Source organism: Ostrea edulis, chromosome 4 (assembly GCF_947568905.1).
Source record: "Ostrea edulis chromosome 4, xbOstEdul1.1, whole genome shotgun sequence".
Taxonomy (NCBI): Eukaryota; Metazoa; Mollusca; class Bivalvia; order Ostreida; family Ostreidae; genus Ostrea; species Ostrea edulis.
In genome coordinates, this window is record NC_079167.1 from 75,265,199 (window position 1) to 75,291,777 (window position 26,579).

The 26,579-nt window shown below is 35.7% G+C and overlaps 1 protein-coding gene and 1 non-coding gene across 2 annotated transcripts in view; both read right to left on the reverse strand.

Annotated features, from left to right (window-relative positions):
• LOC125671125 (adenine DNA glycosylase-like) overlaps positions 1-26,579 on the reverse strand; it is a 36,305-nt gene that overhangs the window by 6,080 nt on the left and 3,646 nt on the right. Inside the window, exons 2-13 of the mRNA XM_048906605.2 lie at positions 16,081-16,230; positions 13,607-13,680; positions 13,427-13,468; positions 10,985-11,056; positions 10,427-10,540; positions 10,027-10,124; positions 9,708-9,852; positions 8,597-8,672; positions 4,318-4,369; positions 3,940-4,073; positions 2,343-2,485; positions 772-930 (exon numbers count right to left, since the gene is read on the reverse strand). Of these exons, the coding sequence (XP_048762562.2) occupies positions 772-930; positions 2,343-2,485; positions 3,940-4,073; positions 4,318-4,369; positions 8,597-8,672; positions 9,708-9,852; positions 10,027-10,124; positions 10,427-10,540; positions 10,985-11,056; positions 13,427-13,468; positions 13,607-13,680; positions 16,081-16,230 (1,259 nt within the window). The remainder of the gene's footprint in view (positions 1-771; positions 931-2,342; positions 2,486-3,939; positions 4,074-4,317; positions 4,370-8,596; positions 8,673-9,707; positions 9,853-10,026; positions 10,125-10,426; positions 10,541-10,984; positions 11,057-13,426; positions 13,469-13,606; positions 13,681-16,080; positions 16,231-26,579) is intronic.
• Positions 7,299-7,372, reverse strand: Trnaa-cgc (transfer RNA alanine (anticodon CGC)). The gene has a single exon. It is a non-coding gene; the product is annotated as a tRNA-Ala (tRNA).

The window sequence follows — 26,579 nt, forward strand, 5'->3', positions numbered from 1 at the left end:
TATATTCGTGTAAATGTTGTAAGCTCTGTTAACTCTGTGATATATTCGTGTGAATGTTGTAAGCTCTGTTAACTCTGTGATATATTCATGTGAATGTTGTAAGCTCTGTTAACTCTGTGATATATTCATGTGAATGTTGTAAGCTCTGTTAACTCTGTGATATATTCATGTGAATGTTGTAAGCTCTGTTAACTCTGTGATATATTCATGTGAATGTTGTAAGCTCTGTTAACTCTGTGATATATTCGTGTGAATGTTGTAAGCTCTGTTAACTCCGTGATATATTCGTGTGAATGTTGTAAGCTCTGTTAACTCTGTGATATATTCATGTGAATGTTGTAAGCTCTGTGTTAACTCTGTGATATATTCATGTGAATGTTGTAAGCTCTGTGTTAACTCTGTGATATATTCGTGTGAATGTTGTAAGCTCTGTGTTAACTCAGCGATATATTCGTGTGAATGTTGTAAGCTCTGTTAACTCTGTGATATATTCGTGTGAATGTTGTAAGCTCTCTTAACTCAGTGATATATTCTTGTGAATGTTGTAAGCTTTGTGTTAACTCGGTCATTTAAAGACTATCAATCTGTTCCATGTCTCACTTGGGATTTAATCTTTAAACAGTATACGATAAAATTACCAATTTTTAGCTAAATAAGATAAATTATAAAGTTACCCATACCAGACAATTAAAATGCATTCTCTACACTTTTCTTCCATTTTTCCTAAGCGTGTTATACTCGATTCAGAATGCCATCCAATACAATTATTACCTTTTTCATGGCAGTAGATACAGCTGCAGAGGAGAATTCCTCTTTGGTCAGCCATCGACTGTTCTCCATGTGAATTTGTGAACTGTCTACATCGCCTTCATCTACAACCAGCGCCTGTACAATGTACGTCTGGTGGATGTGGGAAAAAATATGCTCCACCTAAAAAAACAAAATAATATGATCAAAGAATGGCACATACGACAATTTTTACATTTCCAATTATATGAATCCAGTTCATTTATGAAATCCTATCTTACATATGTCACTCTTGTACATGTTTTAATGGAAGTGTTCACAAAGAACATTAAATTCACATTTTACCACAAATTTTAAAATATCAAGGCCCTGTACAAAATAACAAAGTCTTGGACAATATAACAAAGCCTTGTACAAAACATCAAAGCCTTGTACAAAACAAGAGGTACTGTGAGCAATGCTCACTAAGAAATACCCCCCGCTTACCCCAATCTCCCAAAGGGTGTTGGTAATAGGTATAAACTACCTCTTTTCTGAGAGTAAAAAACAAATGGCATGACAAACCGAACCATATTGCTACTTCGATGTCCAGTGCGCGTGACCTTTGACCTTTTGACCCCAAAATTGATAAGGAACATCTTCATCCCATGGGTAGTCCATATGTATGATACGGTGACTGTAGGTGGAAAGGATAACGCTTTAGAGCCCGGAAACCATATTGCTACTTCGATGTCCAGTGCGCTTGACCTTTGACCTTTTGACCCCAAAATCGATAGGGAACATCTTCATCCCATGGGTTGTATAGTTTGTTTATTAATAACCATGGGTGTATAATTTGTTTATCAATAACCATGGGTGTATAGTTTGTTTATTAATAACCATGGGTGTATTGGGTATATAGTTTATTATTAACCATGGGTGTATAGTTTGTTTATTAATAACCATGGGTGTATAGTTTGTTTATTAATAACCATGGGTGTATAGTTTGTTTATTAATAACCATGGGTGTATTGTTTGTTTATTAATAACCATGGGTGTATAGTTTGTTTATTAATAACCATGGGTGTATAGTTTGTTTAGTAATAACCATGGGTGTATTGGGTATATAGTTTATTATTAACCATGGGTGTATAGTTTGTTTATTAATAACCATGGGTGTATTGTTTGTTTATTAATAACCATGGGTGTATTGTTTGTTTATTAATAACCATGGGTGTATTGGGTATATAGTTTGTTTATTAACCATGGGTGTATAGTTTGTTTATTATTAACCATGGGTGTATAGTTTGTTTATTATTAACCATGGGTGTATAGTTTGTTTAGTAATAACCATGGGTGTATTGGGTATATAGTTTATTATTAACCATGGGTGTATAGTTTGTTTAGTAATAACCATGGGTGTATAGTTTGTTTATTAACTTTATTTTATACGACAAACAAGTTCTGCAACTTATATCAATGCTTCTCATCAGCTTGCATTTCGGTGTGAAGGAGTCAAGTAGGTATGGCCAGGGGTACATAATGATTTGTATTATGACACATAATGATTTGTATTATGACACAGAATACAGTGGTGAAGAATGACGTGTACTCACATTGCCGACGGATGTTGATTGTGAAGAGAGTGGGACACGCAATCCACAGGACTTCCTGAGTATTTCTCGTACGGTGTGATCATTATTTTCATCGTCTTCCTCTACCTTAACAGATGGAAATTCCCAAAGACCAGCCAATAGACCTAACGTAAATAAAATGTGTACACTAGATGTAAATCTAGAAATTTACCTACTTCCTGTGCCATGTTTCTTATGTGGTAGTATCGGTCTATATCTCTATTTCATTATTTTCTACTTACAGTTAAAACTGCCATAGCGACCCACTGTATTAAGTGACTCACTGTCGTATGTGACCATAAAAAGTTTTTAAGATACAAGACGTACATAAACAGAATCATATACCACTGTCAGAAAATTGCAATTTTCCTTAAACAGCGTTATCAAAATTTCATACAAACTGGTTATGACGATATAGTAGCATTCATAACAATTTCATGAAACTGTATCTTCACAAAAATATACAAAATGTCTGTAAAAAATAAAGGAAATCTATCGCATAATAGACTTGATAAAGAAATCAATAGAAACAGAGTTATTGCCCTTGGATTCAATATTTTGAAACGTATCATAGATTATTCATCTATAACTTACACTTTTAAAATAGTTTATTTTTAACAAGATTTTATACAATAACTATTGGAAAAGACTCCAACAAAATTTATGTTCCTATCACGAATAAATCTAAATAAATCATTGATTTTGCAAAATCTGATGACATCACAGGAGGGTGGAATTACTTTAACTGCAGAAAATAGGCAACCTGTATTAAGAGACCACCTGTCATATGTGACCTTTTTTCCATTCTCCGTTGGACGGTCTCTTAATACAGGTTTGACTGTACTTGTCTACGTAAATTCCTATCTTCGTATTCGAGTTGTTTATTTCATGAAACAGGAAGAGAGTTATCTTTTATTTTCAAATGTATTTTATTACAAAACTTCTCATTGGTTACTTCTAGATTTATTATCAAATCACATTACAGGTAACTTTTACTTTCATTCTTTTGTTAAGAATAGTATTTAAACCCGAGCACAACAGTTCTCGGGGCTTCTTCTGAGCCAAACCTCGCAACAAGGTAAATATCAGGAGTTGCCGCACCCTGTATTTTTGGTTAAGTGTTTCTTTATTTTTCCTATTTAGTTATATTTTTCTCTCAAGCCACATTCATTCCCCGAGATTATTATTTTGGTATTTATCATACAATTGTTGAACTTTATTAAAGGTTTAAAACTTTATTTATTTATTATTTTATTACTAGCCTCACTTTAGGCGGACTCAAACTTACCTGGAAATATCTAAAGGGTTGAATACTTTATATAACACTTATCATCATAAAAAAAACCCACACACAACGCGAAGTAAAAAGAACATATCCATAGTAGTGGCAGAATGTCCAACTACTACACTTATATGAAATTTACAATCTAACTGAATACCAAAGTTTTAAATGTCGTCTCTTTAGTAACTATACGAAGAACTCGAAATAATCTCCTAAAACAATATTCAACAGTTCCTTGTAGGCAGTTCTAAAATTTGGGGATTATTTTCTGTGATAAACATAAATATATCATCTCACCTTTCTGAGGCCTTTGTACCAAAAAATACTGCACATCCTCTTTTGCCGATTTCTTACACACAATGCAAACACATGTTTTTTCTTCTCGTGCGGCTTTCTTTCCTGGTTTTCGGGGATAATTCTGAACTCCATCTCTGAAAACAAGTCACCTAGGAAAATTAATCATGTCACACACACAAAAATCAAGTTTAGATGGCTATTAATATCTTGTATTACATTTAAATGTCCCTCATTTTTAAGTATCCTGGTACAATATGTATCTTTAAAACAAGATATGTATACTTCTTTTATTGTCATAAGGTTTTTAAGGTTTCAGCTTCCAATTTAGTCATTTTTACTAAACCATCAACTTTACAAATCTCCATTACCTTCACTTACATTTCATCCCATGTTTCGTTCTCTGGTAAACACAACTCACATTTATCTGCAGCTAAATATAAAACAGCCTTTTGTATACTCACTGAACTAGCTTTGCATAAGATGAGAAAAAGAAAAAATGAAACTAAACAATAAAACCGCCATAACTAATGAACAAAAACATTGTAGTATTTACCCCTTTCACCTATATAACATAACACTTCTTTACATATTTTTTATAATATTTTCATGATTGGACGAAAAACGTTTGATGAAACATGTTTCCCTGTGGGAGTAAAAATCACACCTTACAAGGTGGTAGTAACCATGGTAAGTAGCAAAAGGAAAAATTACTTGATAACAGATAATATCGACATAAAAATCCCATGTGTCAAAATGATGCAGATACGATTTCATGTAGATTTTTGAAAGACTTCGAACATTTAAAATAGCTGCAGTCTGCAGCATGTCACAGCGACACATTGAATGAAAGTGATAGATTAAAAAGAAACAATTGATAATTGGCATTCTGGCAGGTATATAGGTACATACATGTACTGTATAACTCTCGCAGAAAATGTATCATTTTGAACTTGTTAAATTTGAATTATTTTCACCATTGAAACATATGTCAGACAAAGAACAAGGTACGGTTTTAGCCAAAATCTGCCCTGTCAAGGAAATTCACCAAAATACTAAATCTGGTATTTGAGAATGTGCCATTTATGAAAATGAGCATTGTTATTCTTTATCTACAATAGTAGCTGTAATATATTCAACGGAAAACTTTATATTAACCTGACGACGTCACCAAATTTGATGTTAATTTTGACGTAATATACGAGAGTTCTCCCCAAGTGATGTTTTGAGTAGGAAATAAAAACTGTATCACACATAGAACTATTAATTCTTAATAAATGAGAAATTATTGGTTTTTGTACTGATTTGAATGGGTATTAAATGGAAATTGAAACTACATCAGATATGCCGCACAGGGGCAAAAACTGCAGGTATTCGCGGAAAGCTTTTCTGGTGCAGAAATATAATGGTTTGAACACCAAATTAATTAAAGAAACAGTTATATGCTGGTAACAGTGATTTCTTATTTTTGTCTCCAACTTCCTTTATTGTGGCAAATTTTAAGATTTTTTTTTTATATTTGTTAGAGTCTCGCGTGCATTCGGAAAAAAATGATGACATCAAAGGCAGCTCAAATTCAAATCACTGAATTTTATGCGAAGTTTGGGTTATCACCAATGTAATTCTTCACGAATAGGAACACAATATAATTCATCGGTATTTGTTTTTAATTGGCATACGCAATATTCCATATATGTATATTCTCAATATTATATGCGTGGTATTAAGTTGGAGCAAAATGTCATTTCATAGGTATACTCAGGAAAAAACGCAGTGTTTCTGAGAAACTAGAAACACAACTTCAAAGGGAAGATAATTATGAAACGGTTAGGGTTATCAGTGGTATGGCCATCGCTTCGTGACCGGGAGGTATAGTGTGTTTGAACCCCGCTCATGACATGCCACGTCGAACCTGAGACGTAGACATACATGTGCTCTTCGACAAACGCTCGACAAAAGTGAGAATCACAGGTCTTTCAGATAGGCACCTGATGCCACCTCGACTGTGTCCAGGGGTCCGTGTTTGCCCTACTCTTTATTTTGTATTCTTTATAGAAATTACGCAAATTCAAATTCATCACTATTCGATATCTTCAGCTTTTCGTGACCTTAAAAAAGGAGGTCCTGTGTCACAACAGGTATTGGCACGTTAAAAAAAATCAATGCTATAGCCTTAAATGCTAATCATAGGTTTTATATGTGGTACTTCACATACAGCTGATGATTTCTCAATTTGAGAGAAAAGTTCTCGAAAGGACATAAAATAAATAAACAAACAGAACTCTCTCTCTCTTCTCTCTCTCCTCTCGCTCTCTCTCTCTCTCACTCACCACTATCACGCTTCTCCACAAAAAATCGTCAATGTGTTCGGTACTGTACAACTGAGTGATACAAAGCTGGTACACCCCAACACTTGGTTTGCGCAATTTAGTGTCATTGTATCCACTTTTGCTCAAAGAAACCCTCTTAAAAGTTGTTAAATACAAAAATCATTCGATAGTTTATACAAGAGAAATAAAACTTAAGACTTGCTAACCAACCCCTGCCCCATGATAAAAGAAAACCATTCAAATCTAAACTGCATTTTCTCATTATGCAAGTATATACATACATCGTATATTTATCTCGAATGGAGAAAAACAAAATTTTGACGGAATGCTCAATACTGCGAGTCTCAATATTATATTTATATATAGATCTATTCATATGTTGTGTATTCGCTTTGTGTAACCCCCCCCCCCCCCTCCCCCGGACTGCATTTTAAATAGTAGTAGAGAAAGATAGATGAAATGTAATTGTAAGTGATACATTGGATACATGTAATCAACCCACTCCAATGATACCAAAATCCCTATTTTTGTGTTTGTCAATGTTTTCGAGAAGTCAACCCCCCCCCCCCCCCTTTTTAAAAAAAAAAACAAAAAACGATCTATGCGCCTATAATCTATTTCAATCATTGTAAATTAAAATGCATATAGTATAGGCCTAATACGATCCGAGTAACACATATGGAGCAAATTATCTTTCAGGCACCTCAATTTAAAAATAATTTTAATGAGTAACATATATTCCTTAGTAAAAAGTGCCTTACAAGAAATGTATATTAATCCCTATCTTAGCTACACAAAAAATTTTTTTGTTTTGTATTGTGTTTTCAAAAATGAAAGTAAATTAGTGTTCCCCAAACAACGAAATAGTTTTGTAACCATTGCAGATATAGAAGAACACTGAAGACCCCCAGTGCCATATTGTGACACCGGTCATCCGGTGTTAAGGTCATCTCCAAGGACCCGTGACATTCACACTTGATGCCGAGCATTTTGGCGATGAAACTGTCACTACCTGTTTTAACGACTTCGGTCTGTCGCGGCCGGGATTCGAACCCCCGGGCCTTCCGCTTGCGAGGCGAACGCTCTAACCGCTCGGCCACCGCGGTGGTGTAAATTTACAAATAGTGTGCTTAAAATTTTATATTTCTGAATAACCATCGTAAACTTTCTGACATAAATTGTTGTCTTTGAAAAATATAAAATGTTACACTCACGCTAAATACGTCACTGATGTACGTACGTACCTAGGTGGATATTGTCGTCTGCTGTTACATGCCGTTTCCCATTTAATCAAATGAATGTGAATGGTAAAAAATAATGCTTGAATCTTCAAGGAATATATTATTTATTAAAAGAATCGTCCATCGTTATATAAACTATTTAAATGTAGTTTGCCTGGTATGTAACATGAATTCTCACGAATCGTCGGTTGGTGCTATTTATATACCGTTCTGTTTACACTATAGTCATAACAACAAAAATGGCATCCAGTCTGTAAGATAGGCTTAAATTTATCCGGATTTTTATTATTATTATGATGATTTTAATAAATGTCAATGTGTTTAAATAAATAACTATATGAGCATATATTATTTGAAAATATATTTACTACTCAAATGATTCTCGTTTCCTCTTCAACCGCCACGATCAACGCAAATTGCGTCACGATGGCGAATTTGTTAGCATCTTTCAACTGATATTTTAACCCCTCTTCCATCGTCGCCCGGGATGAAACTAAGAGGAATTGTAAGTTATTTAGTAAATTTTTAATCCATATAAAAATTATTCCGGGCGACGAGGGAAGAGGTGTTCAATTTCACAAGTTTATCAATACAAAAACCATGAAAACACCACAAATAGCCTGAAAGCCCTTACTTTATTTGATTACGTACTACGCATGCGCGTAGATGAGTTAATTTCCATATGCTTTTGAGAGTTACTATAAGTTACTCTTTTAGGAATTTGACAGGAAAATATCTGCAACGCAAAATAATTTTCCTCCATAAACGCCGTGCAGAATTTGGCTAAAACCGTACCTTGTCCTTAATCTAGATCCAAAAAAAATCAGGTTGAATTTTTGCGCTTTGTTATAAAAACCTAATAAATGTATGACATTCAGAGTAATAAAACAAATAGTGCTGTTAGGAATTATATTAGTTTTCTCGAGGTGAAAATTTTACCTTCAACTACGTGTACAATTTATAAACTGTGCGATTGTTTACAGAGCATTAATGCCTTAACACAAGTAACTTCTGGAATAGACGGCTTTATGTGAATACTAAGCTTGTTAACATTTCTTAGCTCGTTCTGGTCTTACAGATGTAACTTACCACATTCTATATCTGGAATAGACTTCACTGTATTAACACCAAGTTTGTTACCATTTCTTAGCTTGTTCCGGTCTACCTACAAACAACTGGATTAAAGATTCTGCCTTCTTTGTAACATACAGTGATTCATTCAGTTTACTTCTCAATTATCGTAAATATAGTTCTCAATAAATTCTCCTCGATACATTTTTAAAATTTCAAAAAGAATCTACTAACACGAGAAACTTTATACACTGTGATACTTAAAATTTGTGGCATCATATATTGTATACAGGGTTATTTTCGTTCTGTGTTATTTTCATCTTCCTACACTTGCAGACAGTTTCGTCCCGTTTTAAATTCGACCAGACAATTTTGTGTTAAAAGAGAGATACGAGAGAAAACAGTTTCGATCAATCTTAAATTCGCCCAATGACAGGAAGAGCGAAAGGGACAAAAATAAAACGGAGGCGATTATTTCCCTGTATACAGCATTTATAAACATTTTTGGGGATCTATGTGGATTCGTTAATTACAAAGTAATTGTATACATTCAAACCAATCAAACATATATCTAACAATCTTACCGCTCATCTTTTTCTTTCAGGTAATGAATAAACAGCAATGAGGTGCTCACAGAGATTGAGTAATGAGAGAGTAATGAACACCTCTCACAGCCACAGGGATGTAAAAGCCTGGCTTCTTACTAATTCACGAACTGTGGACAATTTTGTGAGGGCGTAAATTCAAATAAAACAGGTCAATGTCCAGTTTTCAAGGATATCTGTACAAGGGTGGTCAGCATTATGAGAATTTCTGTACAAGGGTGGTCAGTATTATGAGAATTTCTGTACAAGGGTGGTCAGTAGTATGAGAATTTATGTAAAAGGAATACATGAGACTTTTACTGGGACCTTCAAAATTGGTAAATTTCAAGAGAAGGGCCTCGAGGGGGAGGAGATTTTCCTGGGGAACAGTATTAAGGCATTTCACTGTAGTCATATTTTGGCATTTTTTCTGACCCAAGTTCAAGTTTGGGAGCTATGGCTTTTATGAATTAAATTTTAAGGTCCCTGCAAGTTCTCAATAAACAAGTATGAAATGTAACAATGACATTGCATGCAATACTTACCATCGCCTTAGCAAGACACAGACTCTGCACAGGACAAGACCCACAGCTGGGAGATTTGGGGGTACACACTGTAGCCCCAAGTTCCATCATTCCTTGATTAAAATCACCAGGCTGATCCGAGTCGACTATCTCATCTGCCAAACTCCTACAATTGTTCTTTGATTCTTTGAGTATCAATATCAACTGTGGGTTTTAAGGAAATTTTGCCAAAGAATACATTATTTACTCATTTTGCTGTGAAGCACATGTAAGTTTGTGTCTTTGAAGAGTTTGAATTAGACACATTGTAGCTTATCAATGTTTATAAGATGATGACTACCAGAGTTTGTTCTGAACCGGCTGACTGGTGGAATAAGCTCCGATGATTCTCATCCTACACAACACTCTGATAACATTACCATCAACAATTCCAGTAGCCTGTCAAAATTCAAACAGAGCAACACATCATGTACAATTACATCATCATGCTGTACATGTACCAAGCCACCGATAGTGCTGTAGCTTCCTTATTTTACGCGAGGACTTAATATTGCGAAATGACTCGCATATGTCTAATCGTGTGAACATGAATTCACAAGTGCTCTGTTAATCAAGGTCTTACATGCATTTTAGCAACAGAAAATTAAAAACAAATAATCTTATTTGGCGAGTGATGCCTCTCACGAAAATACACGATGATAAATTACTTGCATATATTTAGGAATGTACAGCACACCCACCTGACCATAAGCAATGGAGGCGATCGCCCCAGCCGTGTATCTGCCTACTCCTGGTAAATGTTTCAATAACGTCTCAGCTGTCTTAGGCATCTTCCCACCAAATTCTTTCACAACCTAAACATGCAAATAGAAAAAGATTCAATTGTTATCAGGCCACTCTATTCAAATATTACAATGTAACGGAACAGGAGAACTGAATACACTGGGATTCAAACCTCAGACCCCCAAATCTACAATTCTACAAGCGGAGCTATCAGATCATCAGAAATCAAACTTGTATGACCATTACGAATTCAAACATGAATGATTCTAATACCTGAAAGTCAGTACAAACACGAAGGTCTGTACATCTCAAGTGGGAATTATCAATACACAGCATGTACCATTAAAGAGCTTTCAAAATTCCCCAATATTGAAATATCTTTTTTGAATGTTTTTTAGTGTCCTACATGGATTGTTCAAGCTTTTTATTTTGATTCCCAATCCAAAACTTCAGAACTTCCAGTGTCGATTATCATCCCCTTCCTAAAAACTCAAGTTCCCGGTGATCATACTCACCTTTTGCGCTCCTTCTAATAATCTTCTTCCTCTGCTGTAGTATCCTAGACCAGCCCACATTTCATTCACTTCCTAGGTGTGGGAAATGTGTAAGTTCAAAATTAATTTCAAGAATGATACGTATTTACAGATATAAATTAGTAGGTCTGATATACTTCCCAATAAGAACACCATGGATATGTCAAAATGATTCAGACGTCCCAACCACTTATTCTTTAAGTATTTTACCCTCGATATCTTAAATCCTCAGATATCACAAAGTTTTTCTAGGTCCCATCGAGTTCAAATAACGAGGTCTGACTGTAGTTTGCTGACCTTCGACCTTTTAACCTGAACTTAAAATAGACAGGGCAGTGAAATAGAATTAAAAGTCATTGAATTTTTATCATACTTATGAAATGTTATTACAGGAGACCCTCAATACAAATGTGTTCATGTACGATTTCTTGGTCATTGTAGGGAGCTGTGAACAAGAGTACTAATCTCCCCTGATAATCAGTAACAAGAGACCCATGGGCCACATTGCTCACCTGAGTCACCTTGGCCCATACTTAAAGATTTTTCCCTACATATTCACATGTAAAACTTTAATCCCTATTGTGGCCCCAACCCACCCCGGGGACAATTATTTTTACAACTTGAATCTGCACTATGTAAGGAAGCTTTCATGTAAATGTAAACTTTTCTAGCACAGTGGTTCTTGAGAAGATTTTTAAAGATTTTAACCTATATATTCGCTTGTAAAACTTTGATCCCCAATTGTGGCCCCAACATACCTCCGGGGGTCATGGTTTTAACAAACTTCAATCTGCACTATGTCAGGAAGCTTTCATGTAAATTTCAGCTCTTCTGGTCCAGTGATCCTTGAGAAGATTTTTAAATGACCCCACCCTATTTTTGCATTTTTGTGATTATCTCCCCTTCACTGGGCTCTTCATTTGAACAAACTTGAAAGCCCTTCACCCAAGGATGCTTTCTGTCAAATTTGGTTGAAATCAGCCCAGTGGTTCTGGAGAAGAAGTCGAAAATATAAAAAGTTTACAGACGGACAGACGACAGACAACAGGCGATCAGAAAAGCTCACTTGAGCTTACATCTCAGGCGAGTTAAAACTGATCAATATTATAGTCCTGTTAGACTTTCTCTGATAATAATTTCAATCTGAAATTCAGACTATAGGGAATAGATAACCATTCCTCACCTTCTCTGTACTTTTTCAGAGTTTGCGGTTATATTGTATATAATAATTAAACCCTGTTTAGTAATTCATGATGTCATAGTTAATAAAGTGAAGACAGCCACTATTTAAAGAGGAGTATCGACATGACATACATGTATCTTAATCACATGATCAGTGTCCATCTTATTCTTATATAGAGGTCTTCCAATATCTCATCGGGAGTTTCTGTGTGGAATAAAATAGATTTAAAAAATCACTTCAGGTCCTAAAACTGTTTTCCTATATCACTTTCCAGCTTGCTTGACCATTGACATTTTGATCCAAAAATCCATACTCATATTATGGCAAGTGAATGCATGTAGTTAGGCCACTACAGGTGAAAAGGGAAATAACTCCTTTACCTTTATCACTGTTTAATTTACTTCACCTTATCACCACAAAATCATCTTTATCCCATGACAAGTCTTTACTTGAAGTTGGTGAAAACGGAAATCACATAAGGCCTTCATCAGTGTCCAGTGTACCTGATCTTAAATCTTTTGAGCGCAAAAACAACAGGGATCACCCCCACCCCATGACAAGTCCAAATGAAAACAAGAGGTACTGTGAGCAATGCTCACTAAGAATACCCCCCGCTTACCCAATCTCCCAAAGGGTGTTGGTAATAGGTATAAACTACCTCTTTTCTGAGTGTAAAAAACAAATGGCATGACAAACCAAACCATATTGCTACTTCGATGTCCAGTGCGCATGACCTTTGACCTTTTGACCCCAAAATCGATAGGGAACATCTTCATCCCATGGGTAGTCCATATGTAGGATATGGTGACTGTAGGTGGAAAGGATAACGCTTTAGAGCCCGGAAACCATTGTGTCTACAGACGGACGGACAGACAGACGGACAACCCGATTCCAGTATACCCCCCACAACTTGTTGCGGGGGGTATAACAAGGAAAATCATGTAAGGCCAGGAAACCAATCCATTTACAGAAAAATGGACAGACAACCAGCCCATGCTCCTCCTTTGTTGTGTGTGTGTGTGTGTGTGTGTGGGGGGGGGGGGTGTGTATAAAAATGATGTCACAGCAGATAGAGAGACAGACATGTTTCTGCATTGTTGTTGTATGCAGGAATCATAATCAAATATTTGGAATATAAGAAGATTTGAATCAATATTCCACTTTTATTCTACAAGTATCTCTATATTAAATAAACTATAAATATATATGGTCAAATGATTATAAGTTGTACTGTACTTCACCTCCAGTGATGCTTTCGCCAAGTCCTGCAATGTTGGCCATTTCTACAAATAAAAAAAAATCATGATCAATAACTAATTTCTTTAAACATAGATTTAGCCATCAAAGCCATGCTGTCAGAAAGTGGAGACAAAAAGCAAACGAAATCAAATCCTGTAACTCAGGACTGAGTTTTTCCTTACCTTCATCCATCTCTTGTAATAGTCAATCACCGTAGCAACTTGTGTTTGTTGCAACATGATCTCCGACACCCAAACTGAAAGAAAGGTTAGTAAACATTTAATTAGTCACATTTGTTTTTGGTCTTTAAGCTATCATCTCCGGAAATGAAATTGATCAATTCTTAAAACTGTCAGAAAAGGTAGTACATTATGAATTTCCATCATAAAACACCTTTTTTTTCTTCAGACCATTTCTCAATGAAACTTTGGACAGTGTTGACAAAGAAATGCTGAGCACGTTGCCGATACACGGACTAACTAGAACATTCTTCCCTAATCTGATGCACCTTTTTTTCAGGCCATTTCTCAATTAAACTTTGGACAGTATTAACTAAGAAATGTTGAGTAAGTTGCTGACACAGGGAGTATCTAAAGAATTCCTGCCTCATCCAGTGCACCCCCTCCCCAGGGCATAACTTGTATGGTTACGTGCAGACCAGCGGTCGGACAGATTGAAGACATGGGCACATCTGGGCTCTTTACTGTGACAGTAATTTCTGTGAAAACGAGGGGGTTATTTATATTCGGTCTTTCCTATCCCCCTATATCATGTATATAGATAGAAAAGACCGACCATAAACAACCCCCTCATTTCCACAGAAATATGTCACAGTTCCTCTGTTGTTGTGAGTGATTATGTCACAGTTCCTCTGTGCTTGTGAGTGATTATGTCACAGTTCCTCTGTTGTTGTGAGTGATTATGTCACAGTTCCTCTGTGCTTGTGAGTGATTATGTCACAGTTCCTCTGTTGTTGTGAGTGATTATGTCACAGTTCCTCTGTGCTTGTGAGTGATTGGATGGTGGAGACCATAACAACAAACGGAAACAGTGATCGAAATTGGTTTAAAATTTGGTATAGACCACATGTCTATGCCAAAACGAGATGACAAAGACCTCATTGCATTGGCACAGACCATAACATTGAAACAAAAAATGACACAATTTGTCAAATCTAACACATTGTCATTTACTTTTAATGTACTTAGAAAGCATATTTTCTTTCCATTTCCATAACGTCCTCCTTTCCTCATAACGTTGACCTTTGGGATAACTTCATTGCTTTAAATCTAGAAAATCGGCATAGACAATTTGGTCTATCTCAGTTACAATTGGCATAGACCGGTGTCATTTGACATAGACTCTGTCTATCAGTCTGTGGTTAATTTCAAACACTGCAGAAACAACAAAACAGATGACAACATAGATGCAACTGGATGATCTAAATTTTGTCATTGATCTAGGAATCCTATCATACAGATACCGGTAAGGTAAGTTTATTTCAATTCTGCCATGGGCCCAGAGGGCAAAACAGCAAAGACAGTTTTATATAAAGAAATATCAGAAAAGATGACAACATTGACTACAAACTATATATATGTAGGGCAAAACAGCTAAGACAGTTTATAAAGAAAGAAATATCAGAAAAGATGTCAACATTAACTACAAACTATATACATATACAATTACATGTAGATGCAGCATACAGGAAAGAAGTACATATGATTTACAAATCAGGTAGATATAAAAAGATTTTTCAAAACATTTTCCTCAGGAATCGTCACCTTTCATACTCAATTTGACAATCATAATTATTATGGCAATCACGCAATCTAATTAAAATCAGATTCTAAGATATGCTCACAATCGCTACAAAAGGATCTGACATAACCCCATTGGGGGGGGGGGGGGGGGGGGGGGGGGTCATGTCCATATGACCTTTCGCTTGGAATATTCATGTATTGAGAACTATCAGCCAGTCAGATTGCGTCATACAGACAATGATGGCTATTCAGGCGTTTCCTGGCAATTCGTAAACAAGTTGCAGTAATCTCTTTCCATGAAGTTTATTGCTCACTATAAAATTGTTGTTCTCACATAAGGAATTCTAAACTTTCACAATAATGCTGAATCTATTCTGTTCATACAAACAACAAAACATACAATATAAAATACACCCAAATTAAATTAATTGTGAATTGCGATTTATGTATGAATAGGGATGGGTATGATTTGATTGGTTTCAAGATGGTTTACTTAATTAACACGAGGAATATAACGCCAGTCGACGTAAATGGTACATTGTGATGTCACCACTATAGCTGCCAAACAATCGCAGCCATTTTCCCATTCTCTCACCAGAGGGCGCGTTACACAAGCTTCACATACAGTAGTGCGAGGAGCGCACGGAACTCTGGGTAGAGAATGCCATTTTCCTTGAATTGTGAACACTGAGGACTTCATAGGTGATGCACTGATTGGCTAACATAAAAGTCCACATGAACATGACTCCTAGTCGGGTTATGTCAGATCTTATGCAAAGTATACAGCGTGGATCTAAGAAGTCTGATTTTAATCAGATTGGGCAATCACGTTAGTGAAAGATATATTTCTTACATTCATTTCTATCACTACTGGGCGTTTGTTACATACATACCTGCGTATGCCCTTTGATCAACATCTGGAATCGACAGCTGTTTTCTCCAGGGTAGATCTCTTTGATTTTCTCTAAACCAAGCAACCAAGCTCTTCTGAAATTCCTTCTTTTCCTCGTCTTTAAAGTCATGAATTGTTGGCTTCAACAAACCTATCACGATATCCATTTCACTTATTACTTCATAATAAACATGGCATCATTCTATCAGAGTAAATATGTCAGGTCCTATTAAGCACAGTAGCCAGCAGTTAGATTAAAACAAAAAGGTATTCACATATAATCTGGTAATATATAGGAAAGGAGAAAATTTATGGCTGGACCTAACTTGTCTTCATCCTCAAAGACACACAACCAAGATTCTTTAATATTGCCCCTGGGAAGACTTTCACATGAAATCCAGGGGTATTCAATGGTATATATGTGTAGCAGTCTGCCAGGTTTGACTGCCAGTGGCCATTTAGCTCAGTTGGTAGAGTACTTGACTGGAGATTCGGGGAGCCCAGCTCAGTTGGTAGAGTACTTGACTGGAGATTCGGGGAGCCCAGCTCAGTTGGTAGAGTACTTGACTGGAGATTCGGAGAGCCCAGCTCAGTTGGTAGAGTACTTGACTGGAGATTCGGGGAGCTCAGTTGGTAGAGTACTTGACTGGAGATTCGGGGAGCCCAGGTTCGAATCCTGGTCTGCATGGTCCATTGCATTTTCTCCCTTCCTGTTACATAGGAAATAAGAAAATTTATGGCTGGACTGGGAATCGAAAGCGAGACCCCTGCATCACTAGTCAAGTGTTCTAACCACTGAGTTATCCAGGCCCATATAGCCCAACCCATTACATTTTAAAACACGCTGAAAATACCCCTTTCGGTTTTCATTCGGCAATATCACCCCGAAAAGTGACCATGGGATTTTCCACCCTGTTGTAGGGGGCCGAAATTCGGCCCCATTCCCAATGCAAAATAGTAGTATTTTTTTCCAATTTGTCTACAGAATTTCCCAAATCAAGTCATAAAATTGTCTTGTTTTGCAATATTGTCAAGGGTATGAGGGTATGAAGTGGAATGATTCAAAGAAAGAGTTATCAAATGAAAAAATATTTATTGGTTTGACACAAATTGTGGACCGGAGGCCCAAGACCACCAAAAGATTGGAAGTTCTACCTGAAATTTTGGTCCGTCGGTACACTTGTTCAATTCAAATGCTTTATTGACAATTCAACATATCCACAATCGAATTACTGATCTCTTTAATTGAATTGTTGCTCTCTTTAAAAGAATTTCTGCACGCATTAATTCCTTATACAAAAGCATTGTAAATAATTAAAGATATCTTCAATTGAATTAAAGAGATCATCAAATTATTTATACCGAGCTCTAAATTAATCATTGCGAGCAATATTTCTACGAAATTGATGCTCTCATCAATTGAATTGAAGAGAGCAATAATTGAATTGATGTGCGCATTAAATCAATTATTGTATGGAGCGCCAAATTAACATAAACTCAAATAATTGAAGATATCTTCAATTATTTGAAGATATCATCAATTCAATTATTGCTCTCTTTAATTGAATTAATGCGCGCAATAAATCAATAATTGCTCTCATCAAATGAATTAATGCGCGCATCAAATCTATTATTGCTCTCATTAATTCAATTGATGCTCTCATCAATTGAATTGAAGAGAGCAATAATAGATTTGATGCGCGCATTAATTCAATTATTGCTCTCTTCAATTCAATTGATGAGAGCATCAATTTCGTAGAAATATTGCTCGCAATAATTAATTTAGAGATCGGTATAAATAATTTGATGATCTCTTTAATTCAATTGAAGATATCTTTAATTATTTACAATGCTTTTGTATAAGGAATTAATGCGCACATCAATTCTTTTAAAGAGAGCAACAATTCAATTAAAGAGATCATTAATTCAATTGTGGATATGTTGATTTGAAGATATCTTTAAATATATAGTTGCTCTCTCTAAAAGAATTATTGCTCTCTTCAAATGAATTAAAGATATCATTAATTCAATTGAAGAAAGCAATAATTGAATGCGCGCATTAAATCAATTATTGCTCTCATCAAATGAATTAATGCGCGCATCAATTCAATTATTGCTCTCATCAATTGATTTAATCCGCGCATTATATCAATTATTGCTCTCTTCAATTGAATTGTAGCGCGCATCAATTGAATTGTTGATATCATTAATTCATTTGAAGAGATCATTAATTCAATTAAAGAGAGCATCAATTCAGCTGAAGAATTAATGCTATCATCAATTCAATTAATGCGCGCAATAATTCAGAATTGAAGATATCATTAATTATTTGAAGAGATCTTTAATTAAATTGTTGCGCGCATCAAATGAATTGATGATATCTTTAAATAATTGAAGATTAATTGCGCTCCATATTATTGCTCTCATTAATTCAATTGATGCACATATTAATTCAATTGATGAGAGCAATAATTGAAGCGTGCATTAATTAATTTGATGAAAGCAATAATTGATTTAATGCGCGCAATAATTCAATTAAAGAGAGCAATAATTGTCAGATGATATCTTCAAATAATTGAAACATCGTCAATTATTTGAGTTGATGTTAATTTGGCACTCCATATATACTAGTATATATACAAATACAAAATACAAATATTTATTGGCACAAACACAATAATTGGCAAAGGCCCATTGAACATCATTACATAATGTTTACATAATTTTTATGTACTAGTCATAAGTAATAGACTTCTGTATTCAAAACAGTCTCTTATAAATTTCACAGTAATTTTGAAGACTATGTATATCGCTGTTAAAATATATTTGTAACATCTATCTTTCATTGTCAAGAGTAATACTTTTCTGTTATATTATAAATGTTTCTAAGGTAGGCGAAATAAGATTTACATTGAAGAAAATGAATGACATCCTCAATCACACCAGTATTGCAAACATTACAACATCTTTCATTCAATGATGTGGAATTATATCTACCACTTTCTATTGCAAGTTTATGTGCACTCAATCTAATTCTACTAAGAGAGGATCTCTCAGATCTTTTTCTGAGTAAATCAACATATAGAATTCTTTTTCTTGTGCATAATTTCTTAAAGAAAATTCAAGATTTTTTTTTTAACCAAAGATTTTTTATGATTGCTCCTGGGTGCACTGGTCAATGATTCTTTGTTTTATGTTTGTTAAAAGGTGTTGAATTGAATATTTATATTTCAATCAACACAGCTGTTGCTAAGTTAAACCTCCCATTACATTTCATCATGACATCTAAATAGCAGTATTTTGGTACAATTTGTTTTGTATTGCCATTAATAGTAAATTAATTCCCTTGAGGTTTGCCATTTGAGTTAAATATCAAAACTTTAGATTTATCTACATTGACTTGCAGTTTCCAGTTTGAACAATAATTACCGAGAATATCAAGGCTGTTTTGTAAACCACTTTTGTTTCAGAAAAGATTACAATATCATCAGTATATAACAGACAATTTACATTGTTTACTTGTATAGGGTCACATTTTCCATTTTTCAAGTCATTGACAATACCATCAATAAATACATTGAAGATTATGGGGCTTAAGACATCCCCTTGTTTGACACCACATTCAGAATTGAATACATCACTTAAACCATCAGAAAATTTGATTCTACTCATTGTGATACTATACATGGAAAATAGAATATCAAAAATAGAACATAACACACATATTTTCAGATTAACCACAATTGTCCTGATTTCTCAATTCAGTGTACCTTAGATTAAAACACTCATTTAAATATTGACAAAAATGTTTTGTGAATGTTTAATTTTCAGGATTGATTCATGAGGCTTTTTATGGAATTTGCATTCAGATCACCCAAATGTTCTGAATATTCAAAGTGTAGTTATTAACTAAATTGTATTGTACCCACTTCCTTAACCTATCTGAGAGTTTTTAGGTAAATATCATATAAATTTAGAATGTATTTTCGGTGTACTTTGTGTTAAAATAAAATTGAAGCTGCACATGTACTTTATTTGGAGAGTCTATAATTATAATCATCAGAAATGGTGATATTGTAAGCTGCATTGTATAAAGCAGCATTGGTTGAAATTTAGCTCACTTTTATCATTAATATTAACATATGTACATTAAGAGATATATTTACTTTATAAAATGATTTTATTGGATATGAAAACATAATTTCCCAAGCCTGGTGCTTTTCCTACCGATTGAACAATTAATAATTAGTATATTTGCAGCAAGTATTTTTACCGCCAAACACAAAAAATATGTGTATATTAAAATAAATCCCCAAAACGGACCATATGTGAATAATTCAATGTATTTAATTCATATATGTATTAATAATGTGTTAGAAATATGTTGTAAATTATAAGTTATTTGCACAACAACCTCTGAATATCTGTATACTAGCTTACTGCCGAACACCTAAGATGTGCTTTATAGAATGAAAAGTGGGCATCATGATCCTTGTAACAAATATCACAAATAATCCATGATGTTTTAGAAAAAAAAAATTCATCTAAAAATAGGAAAATGAAACAAATTTAATGTGTATATCTGTGACCTGATTATACCTGATAAAAAAAAAAAATCACCACCGAACTGCAGTCTTGCGGAAAAGTAAAGATAGAATGTTCTATCGCTAAAGTGATAATGTCCTACGGACCCTGTCCCGAGACACAGATTATTCTAACTAGGAAAAGTACTCTGGTAAAATTTCATAATTCAGTGCCAAGTAATCACTTTTTTGTATACCTTAAGTTAACTAAATAAATATATAGATATGGAATATAGTGTGTATTCTTTTATTAACATTATTTTTTTGGAAATACAACAGTTTATTTGACTCAAATTTAAGACAACATGATTACAATGAAAAAAAATTGGAAGCTCAATGTCTGTACAACGCACTTTTCTGCATTGTGTCCCCTTGTCAGTATTTCTTTAATGTACAGTTTTTGCACCATGTTTACTCACAGATTACCTATGTCATTGAAAGTCTGTCTTGGAGAAGAGTTGGGGTTAGTAATTAATGTCATTGCCACCTAGACACAGAAACACTGTATCACGATTAAAATCCAACAAATCCCTTAAAATGTTTTCTTTGATACTATCTGCCCTCATTCCTCCATCACCAAAAAAACAACAGTCACCCGGTTACGGGATAAGTACTCCTCCATCACCCCGTTACAGAATAAGTAAAACAATAGTCACCCGGTTACAGGAAAAGTATGCATCTAGCAATTTTTTTAACGTACGCTCTTTGTGTTGAGGATTGAGGATTTGTTTGTCAGGCATCACAGGGTGGATACCAATCATTACGATATGCCGCTCGACGAGAATTCCTCATCATGCCTAAAGACTCTACTCCGGAGCCCGTTATCTACGACTCCAATTTCTTACATACTGACTTCGTTGCCCACACCATCATGGACAACCATAAAATGATGGTCCACGGAATGCCAAAAATAGCCTCACCAGACGGAAATTGCCTGTTTAACGCCATTTCAACATCTCTATAGGGCAACGAATCTCACGCTACAGAGCTAAGATTGCGCATCTGTATAGAGATGTGTAGGAATGGACATACATATTCAACTAAACCAAATGCTAAGGACATTCTCATGTTATCGCCATCATTAGAGGAATCTACAATTGTGTCCGCTAAATCAGGTCAATCATCATCGGTTTGGACAATTCTGGCTGCAGCAGACGCCCTTGTCATTACCATAAGTTCCACATACCCACCAATCAACGGCACCAATGACTTAGCTTACCAGAAACTCAACGACTTTGTACCTACAACTGTATGGACTCCTGTTTCACAAGTTACTGTTATGGACACATACCGCAAATATATCCAACAAAAGCGGTACATGGACGCCAAACCACTTCGTGCCACTGTGTAAAACCAGAATATATTCTGACCTTTATTTATTTCCACCTTCTTTTCATAGTTCACCTAAAATAATAAACACACAGACTTCGCTACAATCGCAGGAAACCATCAACCTTGACAGAACGTTCATCGACAGGAACCAAGACTGGTTAGCTTTCAACGACGAACAACAAGAAACCGACATAGCGGACAATACGGACGAGGACCAAGACACAGCATTAGAGGTGGAACAAGAAATCACCGTTCCCGATAATGGAGACAACGAGGACCACAACCGCAACGACCAGAAAATGGCTAATGAAGATACTGATAGTTTTCGAGCACTGCTGAACATCAACAAACTACCAAATGCCAAGTTTCTCTCTGCCAGAGAAATTTTCCAATTTATCAACAAGAGGCAGTAGGATTTTGATGAATGCCAGCCTGGGAATATATCAAATTCATGGTTTCTTGTTAAAAACAAAAGCGGTAGTACCAGCGACAACAAACGGCCTGTCATGACGACTGTGGCGTATGGGAGAGGACATGTACAGCTGTATTTACCGAGTGACAAATTTCGGACAGTATTCAAGAAATACGACATGTGTTGTATAAAACAACGCATCAAAGGACAAACCGTAAGGTCTCCAATAGAGCCCCAGCCTTCGATCGATGACATCGTCGAAATGCATTGATATGAGACCGTGCTTAAATCAAATAAGATCTTCCAAGAAACATGTTTCATGGTTTAAAGCCGCAAACAATTCATTGTCAGACGTTGCTATGTTCGAGTATACTGGAACTCATCTCAGCGAGATACGAGGCTGAATATTTGGACTGATGCCTCTTTCGGAAGATTATACTGGAATATTTTGACGGACAGAGAAAAAATTAGGTCAAATCCAACGGTTATTCGACAAATACAGTCATACAATAGCATGAAACCAAGAGGTATTCCTAGAGGTGAAAATAAATGACTATGACAGCACCGCACGACACCCGACAGTTAAAAAAATGCAAAAGCTAGACAACATAAGAAGACTGTTCCGACGTCATCAAACAACATCGCCAATGAAATTTTCCAGGTTTTGGCCATGATGAATGATCACCCGTTTGTAAAACAAATCATACACAAGAAAGACCAAGTGCCATCCATTATTTGCTATACAGAGGAACAAATGGTGGACTTTAAAAATTTTCTTTCCAAAAAGGGCGGAACAGTAGGCATTGATCGAACATTTTATTTTAATCTTGGGAGTTTTACAGGACTTGTTTACAAAAGTGTCTGCATTCTCAAAAAAAATACATAAGAACCACGATATTCAATGGACCTCTACTTCTTCACAAAGACACCTCTTTCCAGATGTACAACAGTTTCTTCTCTTTCCTGGTAGTAGAATTCAAATTAGACTCTTTAGAATTGAGAATTGACGAGGACTTGACATGCAGATAAGACAATGAAAAAGCGATAACCAAAGCCATTGAATCTGCATTTCCGAACGCTACCAGACATCTATGCTCTAAACATTTGAAGAACAATTTAAAACATTACATGCAAGACAGGATAGGAATTGACAATAAGGAACGTTTGCGCCTCATCGACATTATTTTTGGACCTGACGGACTTGTAGATTCAGACACCACCATTTTGTTTGAAGAAAAGGCAACGACATTGAAGGACGACCTACGTAAATACCCAAAACTAGCAGAATACTTTGATAAGTGAAACCGCGTTTGAAATCTTTTGTCAATCTACAAAATGACGAAGTTGGACAAAAACTATGGACAAATAACTCGGGAAAATATAAAGCACGATTTTAAAGTAGCTGTGAACTGGAAGCCTCAATCAACTCCAGATTTGATCAAAAAATCACATAAATGAGTGACTACCCAGTTTCTTCATGCGAGAGGTAGTCTCCACGGTCACGGGGATTATTGCTTATCGCCATCAGAGAGACATTACTATATTCCATACCAGGTTTGGAGATGTAAGGGGAAAGAAGAAAAGGATGCCATATTTCCATATTTAACAAGTTCATCAAAGACCAATCTAGAAAAAGGAAGGTACAAATGATGACATCATCCAATGGACAGTACAAATGATGACATCATCCGATGGACAGGACAAATGATGACATCATCCAATGGACAGGACAAATGATGACATCATCCAATGGACAGTATGCAGTTGTAAATAAAGCTAAATCCGTGGCACAGAAACCTGCACTGAGGAAAAGACCCAGAGTGGAAAGAAAGAGTACGCGACGATGATTCTGATTATGGACCCTTGCTGTACAGTGTTTAACAATTTAAGAGGTCCTGGGACCTATATAGCGTAGGTATACATGTTAGATTGAATGGGGGAACGGAGTCTGGGCCCTGGTTGGGCGTCGTGTTTGACACGATAAGAACAGTTCGCCAAATACAATCTGACTCTTACGTATCAAAAAAGAAAACTTTAATTAAAACAAGAGGCCCATGGGCCACATCGCTCACCTGAGTCACCTTGGCCCATATCTGAAGACTTTCCATATATATTTGCATGTAAAACCTTGGTCCCTATTATGGCCCAAACTACCCTTTGCAAACTTGAATCTACACTATGTCAGAAAGCTTTCATGTAAATGTCAACTTCTTTGGCCCAATGGTTCTTTTAAAGCTTTTTTCTATATTTGTATGTAAAACTTTGACCCCCCCCCCCCCACTTGTGGCCCCATCCTACCCCCCGGGGACCATGATTTGAACAAACTTGAATCTGCACTATGTCAGAAAGTTTTCTTGTAAATATCAGCTTTTCTGACTCAGTGGTTATTGAGAAAAAGATTTTAACTGTATATTTGTATGTAAAACTTTGATCCCCCTTGTGGCCCCATCCTACCCCTGGAGCCCATGATTTGAACAAACTTGAATCTGCACTATGTCAGAAAGTTTTCATGTAAAAATCAGCTTTTCTGGCTCAGTGGTTCTTGAGAAGAAGATTTTTCCTATATATTTGTATGTAAAACTTTGATCCCCTATTGTGGCCCCATCCAACCCCCGGAGCCCATGATTTGAACAAACTTGAATCTGCATTATGTCAGGAAGCTTTCATGTAAATCTCAGCTTTTTTGGCTTAGTGGTTCTTGAGAAGAAGATTTTTAAAGTTTTTCCCTATATATTTGTGTGTAAAACTTTGATCCCCCCCTTGGGGCCCCATCTTATCCCCGGGGGCCATGATTTGAACAAACTTGAATCTGCACTATGTCAGAAAGTTTTCATGTAAAAATCAGCTTTTCTGGCTTAGTGGTTCTTGAGAAGAAGATTTTTAAAGTTTTTCCCTATATATTTGTGTGTAAAACTTTGATACCCCCCTTGGGGCCCCATCTTATCCCCGGGGGCCATGGTTTGAACAAACTTGAATTTACACTATGTCAGGAAGCTTTCATGTAAAAATCAGCTTTTCTGGCTTAGTGGTTCTTGAGAAGAAGATTTTTAAAGTTTTTCCCTATATATTTGTGTGTAAAACTTTGATCCCCCCTTGGGGCTCCATCTTATCCCCGGGGGCCATGATTTGAACAAACTTAAATCTGCACTATGTCAGAAAGTTTTCATGTAAAAATCAGCTTTTCTGGCTTAGTGGTTCTTGAGAAGAAGATTTTTAAAGATTTTTCCTATATATTTGTATGTAAAACTTTGATCCCCTATTGTGGCCCCATCCAACCCCAGGGGCCCATGATTTGAACAAACTTGAATCTGCATTATGTCAGGAAGCTTTCATGTAAATCTCAGCTTTTCTGGCTTAGTGGTTCTTGAGAAGAAGATTTTTAAAGATTTTCCCTATATATTTGTATGTAAAACTTTGATCCCCCCTTGTGGCCCCATCCTACCACCGGGGGCCATGATTTGAACAAACTTGAATCTGCAATATGTCAGGAAGCTTTCAGGTAAATTTCAGCTCTTCTGGCCCAGTGGTTCTTGAGAAGAAGATTTTTAAATGACCCCACCCTATTCTTGCATTTTTGTGATTATCTCCCCTTTGAAAGGGACATGGCCCTTCATTTGAACAAACTTGAAAGCCCTTCACCCAAGGATGCTTTTGGCCAAGTTAGGTTGAAATTGGCCCAGTGGTTCTGGATAAGAAGTCGAAAATGTGAAAAGTTTACAGACAGACAGACAGACGGACGCCGGACAAAATGTGATCAGAATAGCTCACTTGAACCTTCGGTTCAGGTGAGCTAAAAATACAATTTGATCGTGTTATTAATTTAGTGTAGTTTTAGTACTCGCTATTTCTCTCTCTCTCATTGTACATATCTTATCTAAGCAAGTATATGATCGAACCTTTGATATTGAATGTATGCTTTGTGAGTTTCGGTCCTTTGGCTTTAAATTACTTTTTAACGTTTTTAATCTCTCTTCTCTTTAGATTAATTTGTTTTTCTGTTTCATATTTTATGGTCAGTCTTTTAGTTTGAAATAATTTTTTTCATTAATAAAAACAAATAAACTATTGTTTTCTCTCTTCTTTTAACAGTTGATTTTTTTTTTCTAGTTTGGTCCTTTGATTTTAAATTGTTTTTTTTTATTTCAAAAAAGGTACAAAAATATGATTTTCTTT